The sequence below is a fragment of the Fulmarus glacialis genome, unplaced genomic scaffold (assembly GCF_000690835.1).
Source record: "Fulmarus glacialis isolate BGI_N327 unplaced genomic scaffold, ASM69083v1 scaffold4460, whole genome shotgun sequence".
NCBI lineage: Eukaryota > Metazoa > Chordata > Aves > Procellariiformes > Procellariidae > Fulmarus > Fulmarus glacialis.
Genome location: NW_009188193.1, coordinates 5522 through 33310, shown reverse-complemented (window position 1 = coordinate 33310; position 27789 = coordinate 5522). Strand labels below are relative to the sequence as shown.

Sequence of the window (27789 nt, the reverse complement as noted above, 5' to 3'; positions counted from 1 at the left end):
TCGAGCATTAGCATCAGGTGTATCGTAGCCCATAGACGGCATGAGAAACTGGTGTAATGAAGTACCAGAAAATGTCAATGTGTGCATACAAATAAAAGCCACTGTATTCCAAAACCAGACAGTTTGCAGACAAACAGGAGCTACTGCCTACCAGCACTTGAGGCAATAAATAGAGAGTATTTTCAACCACTCTTCATTATCCCCAGCTAAAGCTCTAGGGTCAACAAGACCCAGCACAGAAGAGCTCCCCAAGCTAGCAGGAAAACTGAGGGAGTGATTTCACAAGTGGCTTAAGCCAATGCAAGACTAAGCCGCTGTTGCAACAGGCACTCCCACTCTCCTCTCCTGCGCAGCCACAGATCCCACCCTACTTGGTCAGCCTGAAAGCCTTCTTTGCAGGGGGAGTTTTAAACTGGATGATTGCGCTGATCCGGTTACCCGCAGCACTGCACCAGTGGGGAACCAGGAACACGTAATCGAGGGCAAGGCAGAGATTGCGGCTGCCCTTTTGCCCACTAACATGGTTTTAGGTCAAATTAAACTGCTGCACCACACCCAGAGGTGACGCTCTCTCTCCCTTATTCCCCAGTGGGTTTTTTTTGTTTAAGTTTTGTCTATCCCTAAATCTCAATGCATTCACGCACAATCACAGCAGCCTGCGTACAGCCTCCTTCATCGTGCTTCTCACAGATCTCGCCCTGCAAGGAATCAAACTGTACTTGTTCATCTCAGGATAGAAAGGCTGGAGAGATGAGGAACTGAGGCACTTGTAAAGCTGAAACCTGTAGGCAGAGGGATAACCAAAGCAAGGATATGCATATTTTCCTGCACAGGTTATTACTGCAGGTGCAGCCAGAGTACAGAGAACTGCATCATTTGAAGTTAACGAGGCCGCTGTGCCAACACTGAGTCCAATCTCTCCCTGTAACCAAAGCCAGCACTGTTCAAAGGCCGCATGGTTAGTTGCTTCCCAGGAGCACGAGACCACACTTGCCCATTCTGCATCCATGCCCATGAATCCAACTGTTTTGCTAAAGAAATGGGTAGAGCAGATTACCAGGCCAACAGATAGTAAACATTTCTCTCCCCTGCAGCTTGATCCCTTCCCTCCCTCTGTAATATAACTGGGCAGTGAAGGAAAGAAAAAAAAAAAAATTAGGTATTTTTCTACACCAGTTGATGTTCTGCAACTGTCCAATTCTTCCTTGCTGAGAGAAGGGCAGAAAAGTTGCTTCTGTTTTTCAGACCAGAGAAAGAAGCAGACTCAGTTACCACAAAGAACAGCAGCTCCAGACTCCTCCGCTGCTGGGGAGCAGTAGGTACGAGCACAGCTCCATCCTGCCATCTCCTGCCACACTGGCTAACTACAGCATAATCCAGACAGGCACATCTCAAATGTATTTGGAAGGAAAAGACGCAGACATGCTTCTCTAACCAGCTACGGATCTAGTTACTTAGAACGGTTTCTTATTACAAATATTCGTTGTTTTCAATGCCCTCCTTCAAAGCTGAAAGATACTGTGCTCCCCAGTAGCCCAAACATCCCAATATCTCATTGCATACTCTCATTCTGAGCAGGCTGTGGACTCCAACCTTAAATCTACCAAAGGATGCTGTGAAACTCGCTCATTTGGGTGAGAAAACCAAGAAAGCCAGAACATAGTGATCTGTAGCAGCACAACAACTAGGAGGCAGATGCGAATGGATGCCTGAGCCCTGGAGCACTGCTGGCATGCTTCATTGAGTAAGAGGCTATTAGAGAGATTGTATGTTTCTTAAAAGGCCATGAGGTTTTATGGTCTACAACAGTCACGCAAAAACATGCGGAGAAGTCATGTTTTTATAGCCCCATCAATTTCTCCCGACTTCCTTGCTGGATGTTTTTTGGAACACTGATTAAAAAGGGATCCTGATTTCACATGAAAAAGAAATAGGAGAAATAGCAGCCTGCCTGATCCCATCTATGCTTCATACTGTGCAGGGCAGGCTTTTAGGGTGCCCATATAGACAATTCTTCCTATTTTAACAAGCCTTGAATTTTGCCCCAGAATTCACTTCCTAGCTCTAGCTTTTGGCCAGAACAAGAAGGGCACACACATCTCCAGAACCTACAGCCAGCCCTGCTGGCCCTGTATCACTTGAGGTCTTTCAAACAGTGGGACAAGAAAATGCCTTGTGACAGATATGCTCTGGGAGCGCCTTCCACTGGACATGACCCTTTTAGATCCCCTCTCACTTGGTTCTGCATCATGCTCCTCTCCCCTCCGTGGCAGCTGCCAAATATAAAAATGCCACTGAAACAAGTGACGAGGAGCATCCCCAGAGACCTGAGGGAGAGGCAAACGACGGATTGCTCCCTTCAGTCAATGGTTCGAGAGGACCAGTGATGCCAGGCTGGGAAGCCAACTCTCCTGTTGCCTAAGGGGAAAAAAAAAAGCACCTGTGCAAAGGTATCCCAAACAGTGTTCAGATCTATCAAAGGGTCAAAACTCTATTCCTGAGCAGGTTTTTCATTCTGCTTTCTAGTGCTGGGATCCCTTCCCCCCCACCCCTCCTCAAGAGAAGTAATATTTATGAGTTACAACAGGCTCCTTGGGAAGGTTCCTCCCCTTAATACAACAAAGGGCATGCAGTAAACAGAAAACTAAGAAAAGATTTGGCCTACAGCAGAAAGTTACCTTAGCACAGGCATCTGAGAAAGGAAAAAATGGGAAAAAGGCTTTGGTACACTGTTGTCAAGGCCCTGAGACCGCTCCTTAAAAGGAAATTCCTTATTTCTCACTTCCTCAATGTTTCCCTAAAGAAGCCTGTACCTGAGCTTTTGCTGGGGAGCTTAATCCACTGGCATTTGCTTAGAACAAATGAAACGACCTCACTCCAGACAGCTGAGTCTCCTCCTTCCTGCCAAACATTGAATTTTCCTACCTTTGCATAGCAAAAGATATTTAAGAAATACTTGTTTTCCCCGCTTAAGGCAAACCACCATTCTTCTAAAGGCTTAAGCAACGATTACACAGCCATCACCATTGTAAGCAGAGGACAAATGTCATTGAGAATAAAAAGGTGTTGCTCAATAACTTACTTTAGCAACCTGGCAGCCTGGTGAACCCACGGCTCCTGAGCAGCAGCTGTAATGAGTTTCCCATCCACCTGGCACTGAAAGAGCAAGAGATAAGAGTCAAAGAGAAGAGTCCTGTCAACAAGAGACCTAAACTTTCGCTCTCACATGCAGAGATATCCTGGATGAGCACAGCAACAAAAATGTGTCAAACAAAGAGGAAAAATAAGTATAGATTCGCACACAGCAATCTAAAGAGTTTAAGTCTCTCTCACTCAGCCAGACAAACTCCTGAAGCCACCTGGATGCTTTGATGGAAAACCACAGCAGAGTTCAAACTAGGTTAGTGTCTTGCCGCAAATGAATTCAACCAAGACCAGTAAACTCTCCTGGGCAGTGACAGACATCTAGTGCTCCCAAGTCAGCCTCCTACAAAGACTGATTTTTTCAAAAGGCACAGGAAGGTTTGTTTTTTCTTTTACTTTTTTTAAACTGAAAGATGAACAACCTCTGCTCCAGCCCCAGTGTCACATTTTCAGGACCGTACCACTACTCCCCAGCAGCTCTTCGCAAGGCTATTTCAGCAGCAGCAGGGCCACCCAGTGACAAAACTAGGAACTGTCACAACCTGTGAGTGTGACAAGCCCACAAAACGTTCCGCAGCAACTCAAACCCGAGGTAGAGACTGCGTTCCGAGCTAGAGCACAGCTAGCATGCGACTAAGCCCTCTTTGAAGAGATATACCTCTCTGCTTGCGTAGCCTTCCCCAGTGATGGACACACTCCTCTTTGCGAATGCAGTTTCCAGAGGCTGAGACCATGTACTCGGTGCCACAGCGACAACAAATCCTGCAGGAGGCTTTACGAGAAGAGAGAAGCAAGAGTCAGGTCACTAGAAATCCTTCACCTTAAACTTGGCCAAAGCACAAGTAAATCAGAATCACTCAAGCCCCAAACACCGTGGAACAATTTTTCCTGTTAAAAAGGATTCCAAATGTTGTTTCAAACTCCCATAACGGCATAGCAATCCCTCTGAAAAAGCAGTCCTGTAGCATTTGCCCCCCAAACTTCTCAGAGGCAAATGAGGCTCCCTAGTGTTTTTGGTGTGCAACATCAGCTCAACACAGTTCACATCAACATTTGCTGCACTGTTTCTCCATCCACAGCAAATTACGTTGTACTCTTAACACAGTTATTTTAAGAAACAGGATAAATAAGTCATTCTTTGGACATCAGAGCTAATGAAGCCGGGTTTCCAGGCGATCTGTGCCTTGTCACTTCCAAATGACATTTGAGTTCTTCCTGGGCACAGCTTTTCTGTAAGGATTCTCCTGCATCTAAAAACAGGAACACTTACAGCACAGCTTGGCCTATTGAGGGGGCAGTGACAGACTTCTCTCTCCTGTCATCTGTACTTGTACTGCCTACAATTCAGAGAAAGCAGATGCAAAAAGCCACAGTAAAGGAGTTGACGGTCGTGCTTCTGATCTCCATGCAATTCCCCGAGTTCTAGTATGAGGATTTAAGCTGCTAGCACATTCCCAGCTCTGTATAACACCCGTCTAGACCATTTTTGTCCACTGACCATAGTCGCTGCATTAGCAGACTAGCAATAGCTTTAGTTAAAGAAGAACAAATTTAAAGATCCTGCAACATCTGCAGGAAACTACAGAAACAGAACCAGGAACGTGATCTCAGAATTGTATAAAGGAGCTGGCTGGTTAACTGGAGAAAAGGGCTCTAACAAGTACAGTACTTGACAGTGTTAATGCAAGAGAGCTTTCGTACAGGTTGCTTCAGCAACCACAGGACAAATGCAGACACAAGGTGTTAACGTGGATGAGCACTTAACACACTTTAGCAAGGTCTCTCCAAAGACGAGTTGTGGCAAGGCACCTCAAAGTATACCCTAAGTATGTGTTTTATCCCTGCTACATCACAGCTTGCTCTAATCAGTGTTTGAGAAGCATAAATCCTGCTACAGGAGTTCAGAAAATTCAGACAGAAGAGGACTCTACCCTGTCCTGAGGAAACCTGGGGGATTATTTTGTCCAGTTGCAAAAAGGGCTTTTGGGAACTACCTGGCCCAGTGCTGTCAAGAGATCAAGCAGAAAACTGTGCAATCCAAACCAGCAAGGCATGACCCACTGCAAAACCAGCCTGGCCCAATGTCAGTCCATATCACACTGATAACAGCAGTTCATATGCAGAGAGGCACAAAAAAATCCTTCCCCTGGAAGGGGGAGCGTCATCAGGTGCTAAACAGGAGCCTCTCCAACCAATTCCCTTGCAACAGCAGCAGGCAGCCTCCAGGCAACAAAGCTGGAGTCAAAACCTGCACTGAGTGAGCAAGTGCAAAACATGTGCCCTCACAGGGGGTGGCTGAAGGCAGCTTGTCCAGGGAGGCAACCTGACCAATTCATATTCGTTGGCAGCAATTAGAAACCTCACTCAGCCTCACAGCCCCACATACCACAAACTATAAACCTTGTGTCAAAAATAACATTCTCATGACATGCAAGCTGAAGAAACTCGTCCTCTAGAAAGGCAGCAGCAGACTTCTGCAGCCACACTCCTCTCCTCCGAGACCAGCTGGTCCGCAGAGACAGAGGTCACAGCCAAGGAGTCCCATCACAACAGGAGCAAATGGCTCCACGCTGAGACCAAGAACATCTTTATGCAAAAAGACCGATTGCAAGCAGGACAGGGATCTCCAGTTGCAATGCATCTAGCAAACCTTGCAGAATGAAAGAGCCAGCTGAGCTTACAGTCAATTGTTTTCTTCTCCTCTGCAGTGAAGAGGACAGCGCGGCCGGGCTTCTCTGGGTGAGGCATTGGGTAACCATTTTCCTTTAGCTGCTCCTCAGTCATGAGATACTCCTTTAGTCGCCGGTACAAGGCAGCTCCTGCACACAAAGACAATGCTGAAGCCAGATCACTTAAGTAGGGGCTGTTTCTCTTACTGTTTTTTGCTTTATCAAGCCTCCTGGCAGGGACTCTCACTATTTTAAACTTGCTTCCACTGCCTTTGTTCAGGATTGACAGAGAAATAGGTGCCAGGGCAGTATTTTTCAAAATCTGATCATTAGCGTACAAGCTTCAACAACCAGCATTAAGTCTGGAAAACACAGCTGAAACAGAATTCCTCCAAAGGCCCCATCTTCAGGCCTTTTTGTTACCAATATGAGACTTCTCCCATTTTAATATTTTAAATGCTTTAACTGATAATTTGTAACACAGCCCAAAGAATACCCCTCAAAGGCCACCCACAGCTAGCTAAAAAATTCATTATTAGAAGCTTTCTTCCTGCTGTTGATTTCAGGCTGCTCGTTTCATTTCACAGAATAATTATAACTTCTTGCACTCTGCTCAATATCTCTTCTTTCACTGCTACGTTAAACCCTTCCAATATTGCTGTGTACCCTTTGATGTTGCTTAGCTGAGCTATACAGGCCCTTTTAAGCTTTCTCCATGTCAATTCCTTCTGCTTCGTGGCCTCCCTGTCTCTTCTCTGATCTCCTCAACAATTTGCCTGCATCTCTTGGCAACTGAAATACCCATAACCGATTCGAGCCAACATGAATAATGCTTGTGGCACAACCCTTTGGCTACGATATGACCTTACTATGACATTCGTAAACGTGAAATTGAGCCCTGCAGAGCAGATGGAGATATTTGTAAGTTTGCCTTTTAATCTGTCAGGCACATTGTAAAGTACTGCTTCAGGGCAAGAAAGTTAAAGTAAAATCCAGACAGAAATAAAAGCCCAAAAGTCAGTAATACCCAAAACACAAGAGGCAGCTCTGAACAGTTACTGATGCTACATCAAAGCCAGGCGTATTACACCAGTGAACTCGCAGCCCAAAGCGGGGAAGCAAGGAAGGCGCTGATCAGAGTGGCATACCATTCACCAAGCGACGCTGCAGGACTGTACTGCAGTTAGGTAATAACTCCTAACACTGGCCCGCAGATAAATCACAGCACTTCATGCATCAGCCAGATGATCCATCAGCTTCTCCCCAGTCACAGCGTTGTACCTCCAGCTATAATTTACAGGTTACAGCCTCGCAGGAGCAGGGTCTTACCTGTTAAATCCTCTGCTCTCAAGCTCCCTGACCGGTTTAGAGTAAAGCTTGTCTTAGCAGCAAGCTTCCCTCCCAGCACAGCTTCATGGGACACCACTTTCTTGTTGCTTGTCTCTGCAGCGAGAAGGGAAGAAGCAAAACAGGACAGAGATCAGGTACCCAGCTGAGTAAGAGTAAGTGACTTCAGACCTAGAGTCTGGGGCACTACACATCGGCAAAAGGAGGACTGCATTTATCCTCTTGAATTCTTGCTCTGCTCCAGAAATTGGCACGTGTAAGGTGGTGGCCTAGCATTTTCATTCCAGCACCTTGGGGAGCTTTCTGTTTGCACTGTCAACCCACAGCAACTTTTTTTAAGGGCAGCAAGGACATTTTTAGAGTTCCCGTGGAAACTCTGGTAGCTCTACCTGCTTACTCTGCATAGCAAGCCCTCCTACTGACCGAAAGCAAGAGAGGACTAAGCACAGAGGCAACTTGACCCAGTCATGTGCTGCATGGTGGCATCACCCACCCACAGTGAGCAGCTTTGTTGTTAGGTCCCTGCAGACCAGACTCCCACGCTGAATCTTTCAACTTCTTTTAGAAAGGAGCTTCAGAGCTCTAGAATATGCTCAGCACATCAGATAATGGCAGATAGGTGCTTTTTACTAATCATTAACTGGCAGCCCTCTCCTAAAGGCCAGCCTCCCAAGTTCAGCCACTCTGACTAATGGCCATGAAGGTAATGAAGACAGAGGGGAGAAAAGGGAAGAGACCAGGAAAAAAAAAAAATTCACAAGAACAGCACAAATTGATTGTTTAATGTACCCTCTCGAGAGCCAATAATGAAATGTCTTAACCCTCTTCGTTTCTCTCTTGAAGCTTAATGTGTGTAACAGATTTCTGCGGTGATGGACGAGTCTATCACTTTGAAGGCATCATGTGAAAGTTACTCCATTAGCGGGGCTTTTCATTTTAAAGAACTTGTGCTAAAAAAAAAACATCCATGTGGCATTATCTCCATTTAGGTTCAGACAGCCAACAAAGCATTGCAGGACTTGCCTCTTGAAGGCCCATTAAAGCTTGCCAGACTATAAAAAGCTAACTGGAGTTGTTTGCCTTTCAGCATAATGCTTCTGAGAAATGGGTCTGTCTTTTCAACAAGTTTCTCTCCGTGGCTTCTAATCCAAGCAGGGCTCCGATTATTAAACCACAAACGTGGTACGTACTGTTCGTACTGGACGGGGAATTGGGCACTAGGCTTCGGAGCTTCTTTAAGGTGTTCACTGCCACATTCAGGTAGATGTTGCGACTGGTGCTACGTTCATAAGCCACCTTCTCTTCTGACAGAGCCTGCAAACAATGCAATTCATTACTACATACTCTTGTTCCACTACTGCTTTTGGAGAAAAGAAACGTTTGGCTCTTAAAATACAGAATCCAAGTAGGAACATGGCAAAAAAAAATTGCCTGTCAAGGAATCGAGTAATAAAGTGGAACATGGCACAAATATATACTGGTTCTGGGGCCTGTTTAGGTGAGTAAGAGAAAAAAAAAAAATTGTATCTTAAACAAACTGCTGGAAGAAGCATTTTCATGTGAAACCTTCCCTGACAGATTAACAAAGCAGTTCTGGAACTGCCGGGGGAAAGCTGTTTTCCCCACTTCGGTGGCAGTGCAAGATCTTAACTGGCTTGAAAAGGAAGTTTGGCAAACGGTCACTCATTGGATGCAACAGAAACATTCCACCTAGGGAGCTGTGAAGGTGAAATCCCACAAAAGAAATCCTCGTGGCTCTGCTTTGGTTACAAAACACAACACACAATGTCCCATATTTTCCCAATTAACATTAATGGCCAAAGTCTTCCAATAAAACACATTACTTTCTCAACTCTGCTTTTGGAAATCCTACTATAATCTTCCCTACTGCTAGAAGGCTCCTTAAAAGCCTCGCAGTTCATAAGCAGCAAGTTTTACCAGTTACATCTATCTCAAACACTTACCTCTGTTGAACACTTAGATTCCAGGAGGTATTTGCTGCTGTACCAGAGCAAAAGGCCTTTTTGTCCAGCTTGACCATAATACACATTCCCCTACCTCTGGTGTTATCAAAAAGATCGTGCACGCTTTCCGAATGAAGGGAAAGATGGGATTTCCTACTGGAAACCCCCCTGGAATTACACTTTCTATTGTCCAGTCTGGAATTATATGTGGATAGGAGAGTTTTCTGGATTTGCTGCAATTTTAGAAGGTCTTAGCCAAGGCAGAGGATGTTATTCTCTGCTGCAGACTTTATTCGTAAGAAGCAAGCATCAGTACAGACCTTGTCAAATGCTTCCTGGGAGGAGGAGCAGAATTTCAGGCACTCATCAATGAAAAGATTGAGATATCTTTGACGAATGTTTGTTGGGACTTTAGCACCAAATTCTGTGGGAATAACAGGCCTCTGTAAGCTGGTGCTCTAGAGATGAGACAGAGAGAGAGAGAAAGAGGCTATTCAGGGTTTAAAAAGTATGTTGCTCTGAGGCTCTCACATTTCCTGCTATGTTATTAATAGTGGCATGACTTCCTTTCTGAAAATCTGCCCAAAGCTAAAAATAACATTTTTGGTACTAAAAACGCCACTTGAAGCTTTTGTGCCACCTTCAGTATTTGAACTACTTCAAAAAACAACCATGTTTCATTATGTAACTCATCCAGCAGCCAAGGACTCCCAGTGGCATTAGTCACAACACTACATTTACACATACAAGCATTCCAGACCACGAAAATGATGACATTTACATTAAGAGATTCAAGATTAGCACGGTAACAAGCACCACGCTTGGACTTGGAGACGGGAACACATGGCACCAGTTAATCTGCACGACAGACATGGTTTTCTTTTCAGTGCTCTGGCTCTGAAGAGAGAATGGGAGGCCCACTCCTGCCAGGCTGGCAGCTAAATCATGACACTTCCTGTGGGATTCCTGTAACTTTACTGCATTGGGGTTTTTTCTTCCTTTTTTAATGCCAGTCATGATGCTCCTGAAAGGATTTCCCCCTTAAATTGAATGACATCATCTTCATGCATAAAAACTGCATGTTGGACCAAGTTATGACCTACCACTGCAGTTTTCCATTTAACATCAATTTATCCACCAAATCAGCACAATTTGCCTCTTTTTTGGAGAGGAAACTGGATGTTCACCTATAAACTAACCAATTGTTTTGTCAGTGTTTCTCCACCCCACCCAAGGGATATCCACAAACCGAACCATCAGCTGCAATCTGTAATAAAAAGAGCTCTACAGATGATATGAGCACGTTCAAAGGGGAGCAACTGGTCCTATCTCAATGGGAAGAGTGCTCACTTTCCTCATGAGACTTCCACTTTGATGCCCTGTTCAAGGGGATTTGGTCCTTTTCATTACATATATATATTTTCTTGACCTCTAATGATACCCTTAAGCACCTCTGTAACACTGGTAAATACTTTATCCTTTCAGTTGTTTCTTTTATTTTTAATCAGCTTCAAGTTATATGTTACTATGGTGACTCTTTCAGTGGGGAAGGAAAAAAATGATTTTTCACTCCTACAGAAATAATCAGAGTATGTTATGACATATCTTGACACAAGATATCATCAATAAGATATCTTTAATGAAGTCCTGCCACTAACCACATTCCTTGCCATCCACTCCAGCAAACAGCTGCTTATGCCATCCACACACTGCTACGTGAGGAACTCTATTAGAGTTGTCTTAGTGAGTAACATGTTCCCCAGTGCTCATGGGGAAAGGAGGGACTTCTTTGCTAAGGAACTCATAGCAAAAGTACCCAAAGGCTGGGCAGGTATCCCAGGAGAAAAAATTTAAAAAAAAAAAAAAAAAAAAAATTTTTTTTTCTCCAAATATTAACAGCACCATGAAGTTCAAATGATTACATTTTAACTATATAGGTCACTGTGGGACATTATTCATAACCACCTTCCTCAGTATGGCCCACAAAGCCCGGGAAGGGCATTAATCCAGCCATGCCTTTTGAACACGAGAGGCTCCAAGTCCCTGACGCAAACAGCTACACACCTAGCCAGACAGCACAACAGAAGACTCAAACTGAAGATAAGCGATGTATATTCAAAGAGATCAGAGCAACACTTAAGTATTTCTGCCTTTTTAAGCTTCTACCCCTCAAGTGTTTTATTTTTTTATACAATGCTATCAAGGAAAACCACAGGAAGAAACAAACGCATTTAATCAACCTAATCAAAACACGGCTCTTCAGAGAGTGCTAAGTTTGGAGCAGCATGGTTAAACAAACCACCCTCAATGGGGAATGGCCAGAAAGATTTCAAATTTCTCTTACCTGTAAGGAGGGAACATGAGCTATCCTTTTCGGCACGATGGTGCTGGTGGTCTTTGAAGCCATCCCAGCTAAGGTGCAAGCCTTCAGAGAAAGGGTGGGTGCTTCAGAGTCATTGGAAGGTGTGACACTCCTGCCAGCAACAGTCGTCTTACTACTCACGAGGCCTGCAAGAAATGGAAAACATATTTAGGTAGAAATCCTACCACTGGGCTTCAAGTTGCCAGAATGAACTTACTGTAAAAGGACCATGCTGCAAGCTGTGATTTTTTCAAATGGAAGCCTCCAAAGGCATACAAATTGGGTAATTTTACCACCTTCCAGGCAAGGATGAAGGAACCTTCTGCCAGGAAACGTGCCTCATTTCTGTTTGTTTTGGGGTAACTGAGTCAGCAGAGTTTAAAGAGGTAACCCTGTCAGCTACAATGCACTAACAGCAACACGTGAGCTCTGAGTCCTTCCAACTACAAAGGGATACCAATGTGCATTAATTAGTACTTCCCTCCTGTTCGTGCCACCTCTGACGGCTTGAATGGAAGAGCGAATGAGGAGCAAGCATGCTCCAAGGAAGAAACAGAAAAAGAACAGGCTGAAGTGAGGGAGGCTGAGTGAGATGGACGGGGGAACGGGGCTGTACGTCTCGTCTGTCACTTTTCAGAACAGGATGGAATTTCTCAGGGGAAAGACCTTCCACTGGTCACTATCAGCAAAGACTCAGGTCATGGCCAATGCTACACATCTCTGGATAGTTTCACATCTGCTCAGGAGAAGTTTAAACAGAAGGCAGTGTCTTTTAACAGGGGGGAGGACAGGACAGCAATCACAAATAACGCTGCTGGCTTACTTTGTTTGGCTGCTGCGGTTAGGGCTACATTTGGCACGTGAGCAATCCTCTTCTTTTCTCCTGGCAAAGAAAGAGAGGCCTTTTGAACGGCCACAGCCAGCTGTGCTGCTTGCTGCTGAGCCAACTGGATCCTCTGGTAACAGACCTCCTGAGCGGTGGGGGGACGGTACGGCCGGATTACAGGCTTGCTCGGGACCTCTGCCTGCACAGACAAAAAGTTTTAGAGCCAGCATGCTCGCCTGCTCAATCCCCACCCTCTAGCTTCCATTCACCCAAGAAAGGTCTCTTTTCCTCAACTCCTCTCTGTTAGCAAATACAGGTTTTTGAGAGGAGATGATCCCAACCGTCTTCCAGAACAAAATATTTAAAGTCACCCACTAAAAAACATGACATGAATAATTTGCCCTCAGGCAAGGCCTCCCAGCGCTCTGGCATGTTCCTAAATTGGTAGGTGGTATTCGAACTACTTGTTTAATGGCATGATGTTCCCCATCACTGTGCCCAACCCACTTCTGGACTCTGCCAATACTCTCAACTCTACAGCCTTACACTAGAAAATGAATCTAGCCCAGTGCTGCCTATTGCGTGCTTCTTTAGTTTATATTGCAATGAAAAAGTGACCAACTACTCTCCGTTCCCCTTTGCTACACGATGCTGAGTTTCACGGCTCTCTCCCTCTCTGTCCTTCCCATGCTGAAGAACCAGTGCCATCTACCCTTATATTACAGCAGCTCCCTGCCTCTCAGCAGCCTTGTTTCAGGTCTCTAGTTTCTGTAACTACTTAAAATTCTCACATATATGTATTTATGGGGTTAGAGCATTACACAAACTGAGCTCTGAATTTTAAACAGGCTCTGCCCCTGCCTACTTCTGGAGGCATTTCACTGCTTCAGCTGTTACTAGCACAAACAAGTTACACATGCATTTTCTTTGATGTCCAAATTTAGGTTGCAGGAAAGGTGCCAGAAATTATGTCAGCAAAGAGAGAAGTTTTCTAGCAGCAGAAGTACAAGAGAAGCAGCAGTAGTACAAACTTCTCCACACTACTTAATAACCTTTGAAATCTGAGAAACAGGCCTTCCCTCCCGAAATTTCTTCAGAGAAGAGTGCACTCGCACAGCCCATGTGTAACATGGCATTTCTGAGACCACAAATTGGGCGCAAGCTGGAACCTCCTGCATTCCTGGTCTCTGATGCTGACACCAGCTTCTGGATACCAAACTGAGTCATGGCAGTCAGCCATTAAACTATAATTACAGACTTCCGAGCAGGACAGGACACTTATTCTCTGCCTCACCTTCAATTCCTTTGGCCCACCATTTCCCCCGGCAACTAAACTAGAACTCAGCTCCCTCTCCTTCTGCTTGCTCAGTCCTTGAGGTATAAATCACAAGCAAGACTGAGCAAACATTCAACTTGGAGGGACACAGCAAAGCACAAGCCTCAACTCTGCGCGTAAAAGGGGCAGTTCAGGTCTTCCGGCACCTCCTGAGCAGACTTGGCAGCAGCGCCGAGCTGAGACACTCCAGGGAACGCACGTCCCGGTGCGTGCTCACGGCAGCTGCTGTTGAGCACACCAGATCGGCTCTGTTTGCCCATGCAATGGCTGTGCTGGGGCTCACATCTTTGGAAAGCGTTTTGGGATCAGCTGTCACATTAAGAAAATATATTTAAAGATCTGTACATGTCTAAAAGGCACCTATTTACAATAAATATTTGAGTTAATGAATTTCCAACCCATTTGCTTCAGTTTCTTATCTCTTGACTTTGGAAGAAAGAGCCCTTATCAAAACACACGAAACTGGCTGAAGATATGTAGTTAAATAAAACGCACTGTATTGACCTCAGGGCTTCAAATTATTAAAAGCAAAGAAACCTTTTCTAGGCAGAGAGGAAAGGAAGAACAATTAATTTGGACTTCCCAGCTCAAATCAGTGCGTAAGTCTCCACTCTTATCCTGCTGGAACATAAAACTGACTAATCTGTGCTCAGCACCTGGAGGGAAACACATTAAACCCTCAGAGAAAACATGAATTAAAATCCCAGTGAGAAAGAAATAAAAAAAATCAGAATGTCTTCCTTGCCTTTTTTTTTTATTCTTCTCCTCTGTATTTAAAGTATTTTCCAATTGTGAAAGAAGAGTATCAAACAAGATACTGTTGATATCTTGGCTGATTCAGAACAGATATAAGGTAACGGTTTTAAATATCTGACAAAATTCCTACAGCTATCTTTTAGGTCTATAAGACAAAAAAAAGTACCATCAGACACAGACTGACCTTGTGCCCAGCTCATTTTTATCCAAGTGATTGAAGGAAGCTATACTGTAGAAAAATTAACATCTCAATCTATCCCAATGAGTTACAAGGTGCAGAACCCATTTACCCTTCCACAGCTTACTCTTGGTTTTATGAAAGTTTATTAGAGTTTTGCTGCCATTTGTAACAGATGCCTAACCACGTTTTTCAGAAATCAGAAAGGGGAGGAAAGAAATCCGACATAGACGGATTCCAGTGCAAACAACTCATATGCTACTGCCTGAACCTGGGACTGCATCATTTTCAAGTGTCATAACAGGACAGAAAATCCTCACTTTAAAGAATCTAAACTGTTGCTTCTAAAAGCTGCACTTACATTTCCTTGTTTGACAAGATGAGAGATCCTTCTTTTTTGGCCAGGAAACAAGGTAGTTAAATTATCTTCTGTCTTTTCTTCATTTCCTTCCTCTTTGGATAGCTGGAAAACAAAAGAACAAGCTTCCAAAACTGAATAGACTTGAAGATCCCTCTTAATTGAGGAGATCTGAAAAGTCTCCTTTTGGGTTAACAGAAAGTCCTTGCACATGGCAGGTGAGAACAACATGTGGTCAGCTGCTGAACTACTAAAACAGACCTTGTTTTGAACCCAAGCCACCAATGAAGCCAGCGAACAGCAGCATTACTGTTCCCACCCAAGCAGTCGCTCCACGAGCTGTGCACTAGGCAGCATTGGCATGATTCAGGACAGCCCCTACCTGCCACGAAAGACTTGAACACCCTTCTCCTGCCAGCCGCTCACACACCTCACCTTTCATGGCATTCTTAAAATCCAGGGGGGTTTGGGTTTCCTTTTTTTGTAAGAACTTGGGAGCTGACTCATTTCTGCCCTTGCATAACACGCTGCTAGAGCGGGTCCTGAAAACCTGCTCGACACCAAACCACAGTGCACCTACTCCACGTTTAGGGAAACGTTTCTCTGCAGTTTTATCCACAGCCATATCTGCAGAAAGACTGCGGTGAGAAATCCCCAGGTCACACACTTGTGCAGCCAGAAACCCAGGAGGAAGTAATAGCACCTCACCAGCTAAAGCCACTTCTGAGCTAAACATCTCAGACTTGCTGCCGGGGGCAGGGAAACCACTTTAAAATCTTCTTTGAATTTGACTCGGCTGTTCATTTATACAAAACACACTTCACAAGTTTATTTTTCAAAACTCTAGCAGCTCTCCAGTCAATCTTGCTTTCAGTTTTCCAACATAACTCCTGGCAAAGCTCTGAGCAGAGACGAGCCTGACAATCTCTTAGAAATTCGGTGGCAGAGCTGAAGGCTGGATTTGGGGGTAAGCTCAGATTCTGCTTAGGCTGAGCTTGTGTTCGTCACGACAAGGGCATTCTGGATGAGCACTTCACACTGAATCACTTTGCTTTCTAGGAAGTCTGTTAATTCAGTTACATCCCTAATAAACTCTTTCACAAAGCGATCCTTCCCAGTGGAAAAGTACCGCACTGCCCACATGTACCTTCCCTCCAGACTAGCACATTACTGAGACCAAACGACACGGGCTCCATTTACAAAATTATTCCATAAACAAAAAAATTCCCCATGACCAATCCCACCTGCCAGAAACGCAGCAGGGAAACAGGTACCTACTTACAAACACCCATCTCGCAAAGAAGGACCCCTCCGCTGCAATGCTTGTTCCTCCCTTTCCAAAACAGGGGGAAATTAAAATTTTAGTGCAGGGATAGAAGGTAAAGCACGTGCAAGGAAACCCACGTGGCTGCTGACAGCTGAACATTGCCACTCCATGCCAGAATTAACTGTTTGCAGTGAGTGGCAGCCCCTGGTTCAGCACTTTCTGAATTCAGTCCATTTTGAATCATCCCGTATTTGGAAAGCTCTAAATGGATTAGCATTTCCCACTATAGATTGCATGCCCTTATACTATTTTCACTTAAACCACACAATTTGAAGAAACAAAGCCAAAAATAAAGCGCTCATTCCTAGCCGGGAATTACACTAAACACTGAAGAAAGCAAGCTGAATTCTAAACAAGCAAAATCAAGTAATGCTTAATAGTTCAGAAGAAAATCATTACACACAACTGCTTTATATAGTTTATTCTACCAAGGCATTTCATATAAGTGTAAAAAAAGTCTTTACTTGTCAGCAACACAGACTTCTCTCAGAACAGATAGGGGACATTATTGCAACAGAGAGTTCAGCAAAAAGCTTTAATAGTCCAGCTATTCTTTTCAAAAGATGAGCTCTCTTCCCCACGCTGCAGATCCCGGCTCACTTTGTCCTCCACATACAGATGGTCATGAATGGAAAAAATGTTGTTCACGGCCACTTCACCCACCCAGCTAACAAAAGCCTGAAAACCAGCACCAATTCCTGATGCCATTTTTAGAATAAAAGTCAACAAACAATCATACCGGGAGAAATTGGCTTTCCACCATGCAGTCGCATGGTTCCTACTGCACTTCCCTGCCCCTCCTTCAGATCAATAATCCCAAAGGGAGTCCTGCTGTGTTTGAAGGGGTCTCAACTGGAAGACACTGGAAGCCCTGATGGAGTCCCAGTACCTCCACTATATTTTGGACACAGGATAGCGATAGCTGCAGTTGAAGCCACTCAGTAATTCCCTGGATGGATGCACTCGGTCTTTGGCACCCCTTGTCCCCCCGCACACAGAGGGCACCCGATTTTGTCACCTTGCCCCACTAAGACTCCCAGGTAATACAGCTGACTCAGCAACCCCGATACTCAGCAGACAGATGTGCCAGACAGATAACGCCAGAGACATGTTTGGAGTGTTTTCTCAATGTTGCCAAATTTGTCACCTTTTTCTTTTTTTAAAGCTCTTTCCAATCCAATTCCCTGAACACCTGCTCTGTACGCAAGCAAAATCATCCCAACCAGAAAACCTGGGCGTTCTGGGTCAGACAGCAAGTCAAACAATCCTGCCCATGCACAGGCAGCCACTCCCGGGATTGAGGGTTTGCTCTTGCTGCCCAGTCGAACTTGGATGTCAGAAGATGAAGGATGAGTTTTGCCTGCTCCTACTTCCCTGCCTCAGAGGCTGTCAGAGGATCAGTGCCAGCAGCTGCTTTCTAGCCTTTTACACTTGCTCCGTTCTGTTTTAATCTTGGAAAACCAGGGTCTTGCATCCTCTGGGGACCACCTCACACTGGCAGAAGCCTTTTTATGTAAATGCTGTCTTTTTACCTCCTTATTCTGAAACCCCTTGCACCTTTTGAAGAAATGTTACCCTCCATTTCTTATTTGCTCCACCTACAAGGTATCCGGAGATCCTCATAAAGTATCTGCAGTTTGCATTTAAAATAGGAAACAGTAATTTGGGGAGTCTCTGAAGTATCCAGTGCCAACTACATTGATTTACTTGCAGCAACACATTGTCCTGGTTCTACCGGCCACTACATTCCTTAAACCATGCTGCAAGAAGGCATCACCCAGATTAGCAAACTTGGATTACCTTTGAAACACCCACAACATACTTTCTGAAGCCTCTTCTCCAGCCATCCAGGCCACCATGGTTCTTAGGCCAGATGGGGACAGAAGTAACTGATAACCCTGAAAGCTAAAGGCCTTCCACACAAAAGGTAATTGAATCCTTACACTTCACAGAAGCTTTCAAGGTAAACTCAGGAGCAAACTCTTCAAAGCACTCAGTCATGACAAGGATGAGATTCTTCCAACATATGGAGTCTCCCTCCGTAGCCCTCTTCAGCTACTTGAAATAAGCAACACCACTAAACTGAACCAGAATCCTTTCACATTTAGATGTGAGAGAACCAATCAACCCAAACTAGCATTACCTGTTTCCCCAGCCTTCCCTTGTCTTCAGTTTTCACATCTGTAGATTCATTAAAAATCCTGAGACACTCTTCCATTGGATCTGACTCAAAGTCCAAGTCCTTCTCAAGGATGGAATAATCAATGTCATCAGATGTTGAGGAAGATGACGACGACTTTGACAATTTAGAGCGCTTCACTTTCTTTGTCCCTTCATTTTCACTCTCAGAGTCTGAACCACAGTCATCACCATCCGAGTCTGAGCTCACGTCAAGTAATGTGGATGGCAAAGGCCGGCCTTTGTCATCATCATCTCCACTCTCATCGCCAAACAGGTCAACATGACTCAAACTCCGCTGCTTCCGACCCTTCTTTGAATCTCCTTTTCCTGTAGAACTGACCTTTTCTTTCTTTCGCTCCAGTGCTGGAGTCTTGGTCCCTTTCTCTTTGTTTTTACGATCACAGGTTTCCTTACCATTCTTCACGTCAGCTGTTTTCAGTTTGGAGTCTTTCTTGCTGCTCCCCAGCTTCTCCGTACTAGAGCCTTTGATGACACCCTCACTCTTGCTTTTCCCTGAACTACTGCTGGTGGACTTGGACTTTTCTTTCTTAAGCCCATCCACTTTTTCTGACTTCTGTTTTTCAGGTTTCTTTAAATTCCCATCGGTTTTCACTTTGACACTTTTATCTTTGCAGTTTTTCTCTTCGTTCTTCGTTTTCAATTTTTCTTCTTTCTTGAGCACTTTGTCTTTTTCTGTATTTTTACTTTTCTCCTTCTTACCAACCTCATTGAGGCCAGGTGTTTTACTAACATCTGATTTCTTCCTTTTTGTTTTGTCTTTTGAGTCTTTGTTTTTATTTTCAATTTCCTGGTCGTTCTTACCAGAACACAGTTTCGCTGCTTTTGCATTCTTGTCTGATAAGTTTTTGGCAAGATTTTTCTGTGAACTTGGAAGGTCTTCCACGCCATACTGTGCTGCCGCTTCTTTGCTATCCTGGGAAGCAGTGTCATCCAGTTTGGTGCTCTGCTCTTTGTTGGATAACCCGTCATTTGATTCGCTTTCAGAACCAGCTTTTGATTGTGAACTAACAGAAGTTGGCTTATATTCCACATCAGCCTCATCTTCAGAGGAAGAGAACCTGGCACACACTTCATAGTCATCAGGTACTTCACAGAGCTTCTTTCGCGACGGAGAGTAAGATTCCTCATAACTAGACACCCTACCCCTTTTAGACCCCTTTGGCTCCTTTGTTGTGGCTTTGCTCAAAAGCCTGGCCGAGTAATTTGAAAGTGGGTCATACTCCAAGTCTGTAGAAGGCTTCGAGTCATCAATCACATATTTATTGTTAGTGACAGTGCTACTGTATTTTTTATTCTGTACTACAGCCTTGGGAACATATTCCAACGAGCTACCTTTAGATCGGGAAGTATCCAAAGTGTATTTACTTGACCGGTTAGCAGCAGCAAGAGGAGTAGGGTTGTAGTCCGAGTTATTATTAAAGTTGTAGCTACCTGGATTATATTCTAAGGAGGTAAAGGAATCATTTTGTGTCCCAGCAGCTGACACGGACGTATTCGAAATCAGCGAGGAGGCCTCTGAAACACTGAACTCCTTTGTTGTTTCTAGCAGCTCCTCATACTTTTTCTGCTCTCTCTCAACTTCGTTTTTGACTGCCTCAATGGCCTTGTTTACCAGCTCCAGCTCCAGAATACCAGGTGTCACATCTGTAATGTCAGCCAAAGCACCATCCTCCACCTCCAGCGAGGGCCTCGGAAGCTCTGGATTGTAAGGATCATAGCCTCGTTCTGTAAAAGAGAAGGAAAAAATAATTTACTGCCAGCAATTTAGGTAAAATTTTCTTTGGAGCAAAATTTAAAAAGGTCTTTTTAAGGTCTGCCCTCATCAAAACCCAGTACTGAAAGACACTACCAAAAGCCATGCTCTTGTCACCACAGAAGAGACATTTGATACCAAAAGCCACCAGTCACATTTCTCTGGCCAGCGGCAGGTGTGTGGCTAGACTAGATTTTACAAACTATTCCTGGGATTTAAGGACTAAAGATCTATTAACAAAATGCTTTTATTACTCATGGAAAAGCTCTATAAATTAAATATTCTTTGGGGCACCAAAGAATAATCACTGTATTAGGACCAAGAGGAGCTGCGTATGCACAGAATTATCTGCTTAATTCAATGAAGCGACCAAGGGAGGAAAGAGGATTCCAGCACAAGAACTGTGGATTAGGTTCTCATTTATCGATGCCAATGCCTACAGCCCACTGAAAGCCCCCAATATTCCTCAAAGCTCAGTATTTCTCACGGCAACTGCAGGAAAACCAGTCTTATTTGGTCTGACAAACTGAGTGCTGCTAATATGAAAAAACTACAAGTCCAAAGGCAACACAACTCAACCACACAGAACAACCACCAAGACAGGAACATTAAGCACCCAGAACATTTCTCTTTTCTGACATTGTCTTTTCAGACAAGTCCCTTAGGTGGCCTCTCTTACACAGGCATTTCTAGGACTACGAACAGAGAATATGCTGTGAACGCTGCATGCCTCTTCCAAGCACAGCTCTACAGGAGAGCTCTTGGTGAGTGATGGTCCATCCTATGGAACAATATGGAAATGCTAAAGCAACCCATCCAAGGGACAACTTACAACTGCAGAGTCCGTTAAAGCTCATCTGTAACGTTCATCTTGAAAAGAACACGGGAGCAATTGTCACAAGTACAAACGCTCTCTACTTTCTGCCGTGGTGTTCCAAACTCTCCTACCTACCTTTCCAACTTTTGGTGAAAAGGAAAGGAAAAGGACATCATTTACACGCGTGTGCGGAGTGACAGGCACCCTGCTTGCCAAAGAACAGGCAGGAAAATAACTTCACCTTGAAAAATTAGACTAGTAATGGAGGAACCCAGCAATAAAGATGACTGCGTTTAGCAAGCCAACAGAAGCTACGGTTAAGTTAATGGCTGCTTTTTCACTTTGAACAGTTTTCAATTCTCGTTTTATCAGTGGCTCTACATGCTGCTGTTCCAGAGGAACTTTTTGTTATTTCCTAGAAGGACAATAGTAAAACTGGCTTTCCAACATGAATATGTAGAAGGACAAAACAATAAGCAGAGAGATAAAAGATAGGGAAAAAACCAACCTCTCAGGTCTAACAGGGATGAGAGGATTTCTTGTAACAGCCAGAAACGAACAGTGTTTACAGGAGTCTTTTCTACCATTCTCACAAGACTGAGTTTTTTCTTGGACTTTTTTTTTTTGAGAGGACCCATGAACGCACAGCTCCCTTTGGTAATAAGGAAAGAACCTGCCTAAGAGTTGGCAGAACTAGCCTCCAAGCAAGCAGAATAATAGAGACTGGGTTAAAATAAAGGCAGTGGTTTCATAAAACACTTTTTACCCCCTTGGGTTTGCAAAGGTTTTTTCCAAACCAATTAGCTCCTGATTGAGCAGGGACTCTGGGCAATCGCAGCATGATGTCACCATCTTCCAAAGAACAGTCTGAGCTGTGCTCAGGACCAGAAATGTGGGGAAAAAGGAACAAGGTGATATTTTTCTATAACTAGCTCCCCCTCCGCCTATTGCAAAGTGCTTTACAACCAAGACACACAGAGCATTTCCAAAACTAGCATCTGCGCTTCCCCATTACGACGCCCAGCACAGCTCACACCCTGGGGGAGAGAGGGAGGGAGGAGGTGGCAAACCAGAGCATCTCAGCGGATGGTGTACACCGGACAGACTGATATCCAGAGCCTCATTAGAAAAAGAAACCACAAAGAAATGCAGGTAGCTCGGAAAAAACAGAAACAAACCTAGATGCAAACAGCATCATCATCAAGGCTCGTATATATAAACAGATTATCAAAATAATTAGGTATAAGTATTAGCCTAACAGCTGATAAAGAACAGAGAGCCCTCCATACCCACCACCACATTTCTCACCACTTTGCGAAACATCAATTCCGTAGTGGTAGAGAAGACCAGTGCAGTGAAGTCTGGAGGAGTCAGCTATTACCCTCCAACTCAAGATGGAGACTTAAAATTTAGCACAAGCATTGTTAAGGGAACAGCTGAAAGCCTGGCAATTAGTGCAGAGATAAGTACTAGGTGGCCTGTAAACAGAGGCGAGAATACAGAGTCTGGATCTAAAGACTTGCCAAAATAATAAAAAAACCCCACTACCACACCAACCCCCCCCCCCAAACTACACAAAAGACATTTTGTCCACGCAGAAAAGCAAACTATTTTAAATATATCAGGATACAGAGAAAGTAGAAGACAACCTAAGCACAGACCTCATCTGATTCTCTGCTGTTCATCTACAGTATAAAACTAATTTGCACATTTTTTTTCAATGGAATGACCAGATGTAAAAATACACTATAATCTCTGAGAATGCCAGCAGGCTTTGAGGTATCGTCACGGAAGAGCTCTTTTGTAGGCGTGTAGGAGGCCTGATGGATTACCCAAGCGCCGTTGATCAAAGGCTACCTTTTCCATGAAAGACACTTGTGTAAGTGGGCTCCACGATACTAATCAGGACTGTCACCTTTGGCCATGATGCATTTGCAGATAATGTAGTGGAAACACAAGCAGAAGGGGATTTTATTTATATATATACATACACACACACACACATATACACACCTGTATATATAGGGAGAGCCATATACACAAAGTCCCCAAAGTCAGGGAAATTAAATATGCTATCTGAAATCAGGCCACCTTTTCAGATGCCTAATTATACTCCTAGGAACCCAGGAGAGGAAAGGATCTCTGCACGACTGAGCCCAGTCCCACACAGGCAGGCAGGCACCCAGCTACACCCACACACCCCTTCTTACAACCTGGATACAAGATTCAAAGGAGTCTTCCTCAGCTTTTGCATTTATTCCTCTCCATTTCAAACACTAATATGAATACCCATGGTGTAGAGAAAGATTACTACAAGATGAACTACACTGGTTTTGCTATTCTGATATACAAGATGCCTGTAGTATTTCTGCTGAAGCAAAATGAGTAAGTGAGAGGCACCACATAGTGAAACAACTCTTTTTGGATGGATGTAAAATTGAGAGTCTACACTGTCCTTTGAGAATCATGAGATAATGAGACTTGAGATTACAACTCCTCATAGGATTGTGAACTCAACTGCTATCAGGACACTCTTTAAAATACATTAATTTATTAAAATAGTTTGCACCTCAGACATATGAAATAGTCCCTCTGAGACACAAAAAGCTGAAGTTAACATCAACACTATACAAAACAAATTATTAATAATTTACATAGGACCTCAGTGAACAATTTATTTAACCTAGAACTACTTTAGAATATACCAAAATGAACTGCACTTAAATCAGCCATTTCAGCACAGAGCATACAGAAGCGTAAAACAAGATTCTTCCAAAAAAACAAGGTTGCTTGTTTTTTTCCTGGTTACAGTCATGTTGGTTCTGGGAAACGAGGCCTCAATTCTAAGGTGGAGCTGTTTTACTACAGAGCTTCTATAAGCTAGCGACTCCTTGCTGTACACTGGTCCTTCTAGTTTGTGCAACAGGCGAAGGCAGTAAACAAAGGCTGACGTTAAATGAATAATGGGAGTACAAGGTCACCTGTTTGATGTTAAAACTTATTTTACAGTGAATCATTCTGGAGAAAAAGATGTCTTTTTTTTTTCAAGCACCCTACCAGAACACATGTTTCAGATGCTTTAAATACAGAAAAACCCGAACGTATGACACGTACTGGTGGTTGTAAACCTGCAGGTTTTGGAAGAGGAGTCAAGCTCTTGCACGCATGTGGGTCATAGATGACAACTACCTTCCTTCCAGATATAACACAGAGTTGCTAAGCAGCAGCAGCAGCTGCTGCTGCTAAACAAAAGGGAGACAAAAATTAGAAACTTTCAAATTTACGGCAATTCATATCTCAAAACGGAAAGGTTTGCTGGCCAAGCTGCAGAGGGACCAGCACAGGCCAAAAAACAGCAAACATTTTCAAGACCCACTGCCAATGAAGTCACCCATTTTCCTGGTTCACCTGGAGCTGGCAACAAAAGGTGCATTCATCAGGAGATGGGGAAGGTGAAAGCTGTTGGGAGACCTCTTTGGAGAAAAAAAAAAAAAAAAAGGCATTTTTATTTTAACGTCATCAGAACAGCTTTGTTAGCTTAACAGCTTGCCTGTGTTTACAGTGCCAGTACTTAGCAAATGGACAACCTTTGCGATTACAGAAAAATTATCACCATTGGAAAATTATTTTAAGCTTTTCATTTAATGCTTCACAGAAGAGACAGTGGTTTCTCAAGAACAAAATGTTTCAAAAAGGCTTTACCAGCAGGCTGAGTTTTGCTACTCTTCAGAATTAAACAGCGCAAAAGAAATGGCAGTTTTTGGTGCAGACCTCATTTGCGAGCACCCAAAGCAAATTTCCAACAATTAATTTAACAATAATATCCAACCATTTGGAAATAATTAACACAGAGATTTAAAATAGTACATTTCAAGTAATTATCCAGAGTAAATGGGTTAGGAGGGCAGGTAAGAGGAGCTAAGAGAAATGTTTCTTCTACTTTAAATATAACCCTAGTCCTAATGACTTTTTTTGCTCCTTCTTTCTCTTTTTAAATACTAAACTTAATTATTAAAAGTACTAAAAGCATAGATAACCTTGTGCTGGTCTAAGAACATATGGGGAAGCAAGGTTTGAGAGGTATTACAGCCAGTCTAGTCCAAGCTGGCCTTTCCCCATGCACCCCACTCCTTGCATTTGCTACTCCATGAGAGGTATGTGATGCCACAGCGTCAAAGCACATCATGAACCAACACAGTCATTTCTTTAGTGGAAAAAAGGAAGCAAATACGAGAAAAGAAAGTCTTATATTAGCAAGGCTGAAAAAAGCTTGAACAGTCATCCATCACACTGCAGTATTTCTAAACCTGCTGTGACAAAGCCTGTTTAAGTTCAGGGTATGGTTTCACCAGATGTTGTCAGCCAACGTTAAGTGCTCCGTGCCACCGAAGGACTGTCTCGGTGGGTTGAACTGGTTGACCAGGGGGTTCACCGGAGGGGGCCACAACCAGCATAAGGAGGGGTGGATCACGCCAAGGGACAAGAGCAGCCAGACATCACCCTCGTACAAGCCATAAGCCATTTTCTCAGCTCAGCAGCCTGAGGCTGAGGCTGCTGACACGCTGTGGCCGGAGAGGAGACACGGACCTACCCTGAGCGGGTTCAATCCAGCAAGGGAGCAGCTCCAACGTGGGCCATGTCACTCCCGGGCAGGCAGCGTTATCAGGGAGCGACTCAGTTGGGTAGGAAGCTCGCTTTGACAGGAGGACGTTAGGGCACACCCCTCAAAGCAGCTCAGACGGCAACATTCAGGGAAACAGTACACACCTCCTAATTTTATTCAAGAAAACTGCAATTTTGTGCAGTTTTGCCTCTGCCACAGCAGAAGAGGCATCTAAAAGGTCCTCAAGCCTACTAAATATGGTAGCTTCACCCTCTTGATAGCCTCACAGACAGTCCTGGAGGACAGCTGGGACCGCCACTGCTTCACATAGCAACACTAGTTAAATCCAGGGATGCAAAAGCCAGAACAAGATGGTCTGGCCCATGCAAAAGCCATCATTTACATTCCTCTATTGCCACAGCGATTTACAGTCCCATCCACTCCGGTGCTAAAACAACAGCAGTAGGGCAAGAGCATCAGAGGCATGTCAAGATCTGTGATAAATGTAATGTTTACCTAAGTGGAACTCACACTATCAGTACATTTCTCCCATAACCTAGGAAAGAACGTGAGAAACATAACTGGTGTATTTGCCAGGAGAGGGGCAGAAAGCAAAGGCTGGCACCCCAAATGTCACGATTGCTCCCCAGGCTGCTACCCCGACCCCACAGCCTGTCATCACACAGGCTAGAAGGCGTCTCACCATTTTAAAATCGATGATACATTAATCTGGATATTCAATGTTTGGATTCTTTGGAGATCTTTCCATTCCCTCTCTCACTTTAGCTTTAAAGTTATTCCTCAATATACAAGAAAAGTTGAAATTCTGTTTGGGGGAAAAAAAAAAATTAACAGAGACTTATTTTTTCTATTTCTGACAAAAAGACAAACCAGAAAACATTTCCATATCTCCTGTACAAGTGAGATTGTATAGAATCCTTACAAACTAAGGACCTACTCCAGAACTTAATTACTAAAGCAAGTCTTCTTTTAAAAGCAGCAGAAGTAAAAAAGAAATACTTCAAGTATTCTGGCGTCTTCTTTTCTCTCTATTCAACTCTGCCTTGAAAACTTACTTTGACCAGCATGGTCAAAAGCAGTAACACTACTTCTCACCCACCAGTTCCTTAATTTTCCAGCCTTTCTCTGGCTTGCTTAAGATAACTTATCTTCTCAACACCTGTCTTATTTCTTTTACTATTTCGGGTGAAGAACTCCCATTTAAGAAAAAAAACAACAGTATTTCAATACAGTCACAACTGGACACTTTGAAAAACAAAGTTAAAAACTGAAGAAAAGCACCTTTCAAGCTATATTACATTTAAAAACCTCAGTTGTGACTTATGAAGGACTAAAACCAAAACTTAAACTGGTTTTAAAACCTGTCCGACTTCAGTTAACTCAAAAGCTGGAATTAATACTTTGCAGCTCCTTTACGACTCAGACGCCTGCAGCTCCGCAGACTCTTTTAACCAGCTAACCTAACACACTCCCCGATTCTCAGCACAGATCCTCTCTTTAATAAAAAGGCTAGATCTCACAGAGAAATGAAAATCCTTGTGCAACTAAAGCCTCCAAAGCAGACTGACTTTTTTGCATAGTCCATATATTTCAGAGGCAGATGTAACCCTGAGGACCAAAGTCTCATGTTAAATGAATGGCTGACACGTGAAAGCCTCTCTGGAGAGGGCACTTCTCTCGCAGCTGCTTCTTCATGTACTGCAACCCACACAAAAACACAAGTTCACTCCACAGTAAGTCAAAAACTTCAAAGAATTACCTGAGCTCCCCGCGGTTAATAAATATTGCAGGTATTTGTTCATGCTGTACTCGAGGCTTTTAATATCTGCTTGGTACTGCTAAGACACTCCGGCAAAGGCTTATGGCACAATACCACTGACCATGTGCTGACACAGCACTTTCTGGGCTGCAGAGATAATTAGGGCAGGACTTACCAACCCAAAGTCCCGCCTTCACCCTCATTTACTCCCAGGTCGGACTGGGTTTTACTCAAGTGTCTGCAGGGACTTTTTGACTGTTTTCTTCTTTCCTACTATCACCTTGGGGGATTTTTGACATCTTACTTTCCCCACTCCCCAACTGTACATGTTGCTTTTTACTTGATTTGAGCAACACAAGTTGGCAAG

The 27789-nt window shown here is 43.8% G+C and overlaps 1 protein-coding gene across 1 annotated transcript in view; it reads right to left on the bottom strand.

The window, feature by feature from the left end:
* REXO1 (REX1, RNA exonuclease 1 homolog (S. cerevisiae)) overlaps positions 1–27465 on the bottom strand; it is a 32401-nt gene extending 4936 nt beyond the window's left edge. Inside the window, exons 1-11 of the mRNA XM_009577608.1 lie at positions 27423–27465; positions 18411–20194; positions 14944–15045; positions 12310–12511; positions 11469–11632; positions 9445–9582; positions 8351–8474; positions 7143–7256; positions 5826–5963; positions 3803–3916; positions 3083–3156 (exon numbers count right to left, since the gene is read on the bottom strand). Of these exons, the coding sequence (XP_009575903.1) occupies positions 3083–3156; positions 3803–3916; positions 5826–5963; positions 7143–7256; positions 8351–8474; positions 9445–9582; positions 11469–11632; positions 12310–12511; positions 14944–15045; positions 18411–20194; positions 27423–27465 (2997 nt within the window). The remainder of the gene's footprint in view (positions 1–3082; positions 3157–3802; positions 3917–5825; positions 5964–7142; positions 7257–8350; positions 8475–9444; positions 9583–11468; positions 11633–12309; positions 12512–14943; positions 15046–18410; positions 20195–27422) is intronic.
* Positions 27466–27789: the final 324 nt, after the last annotated feature.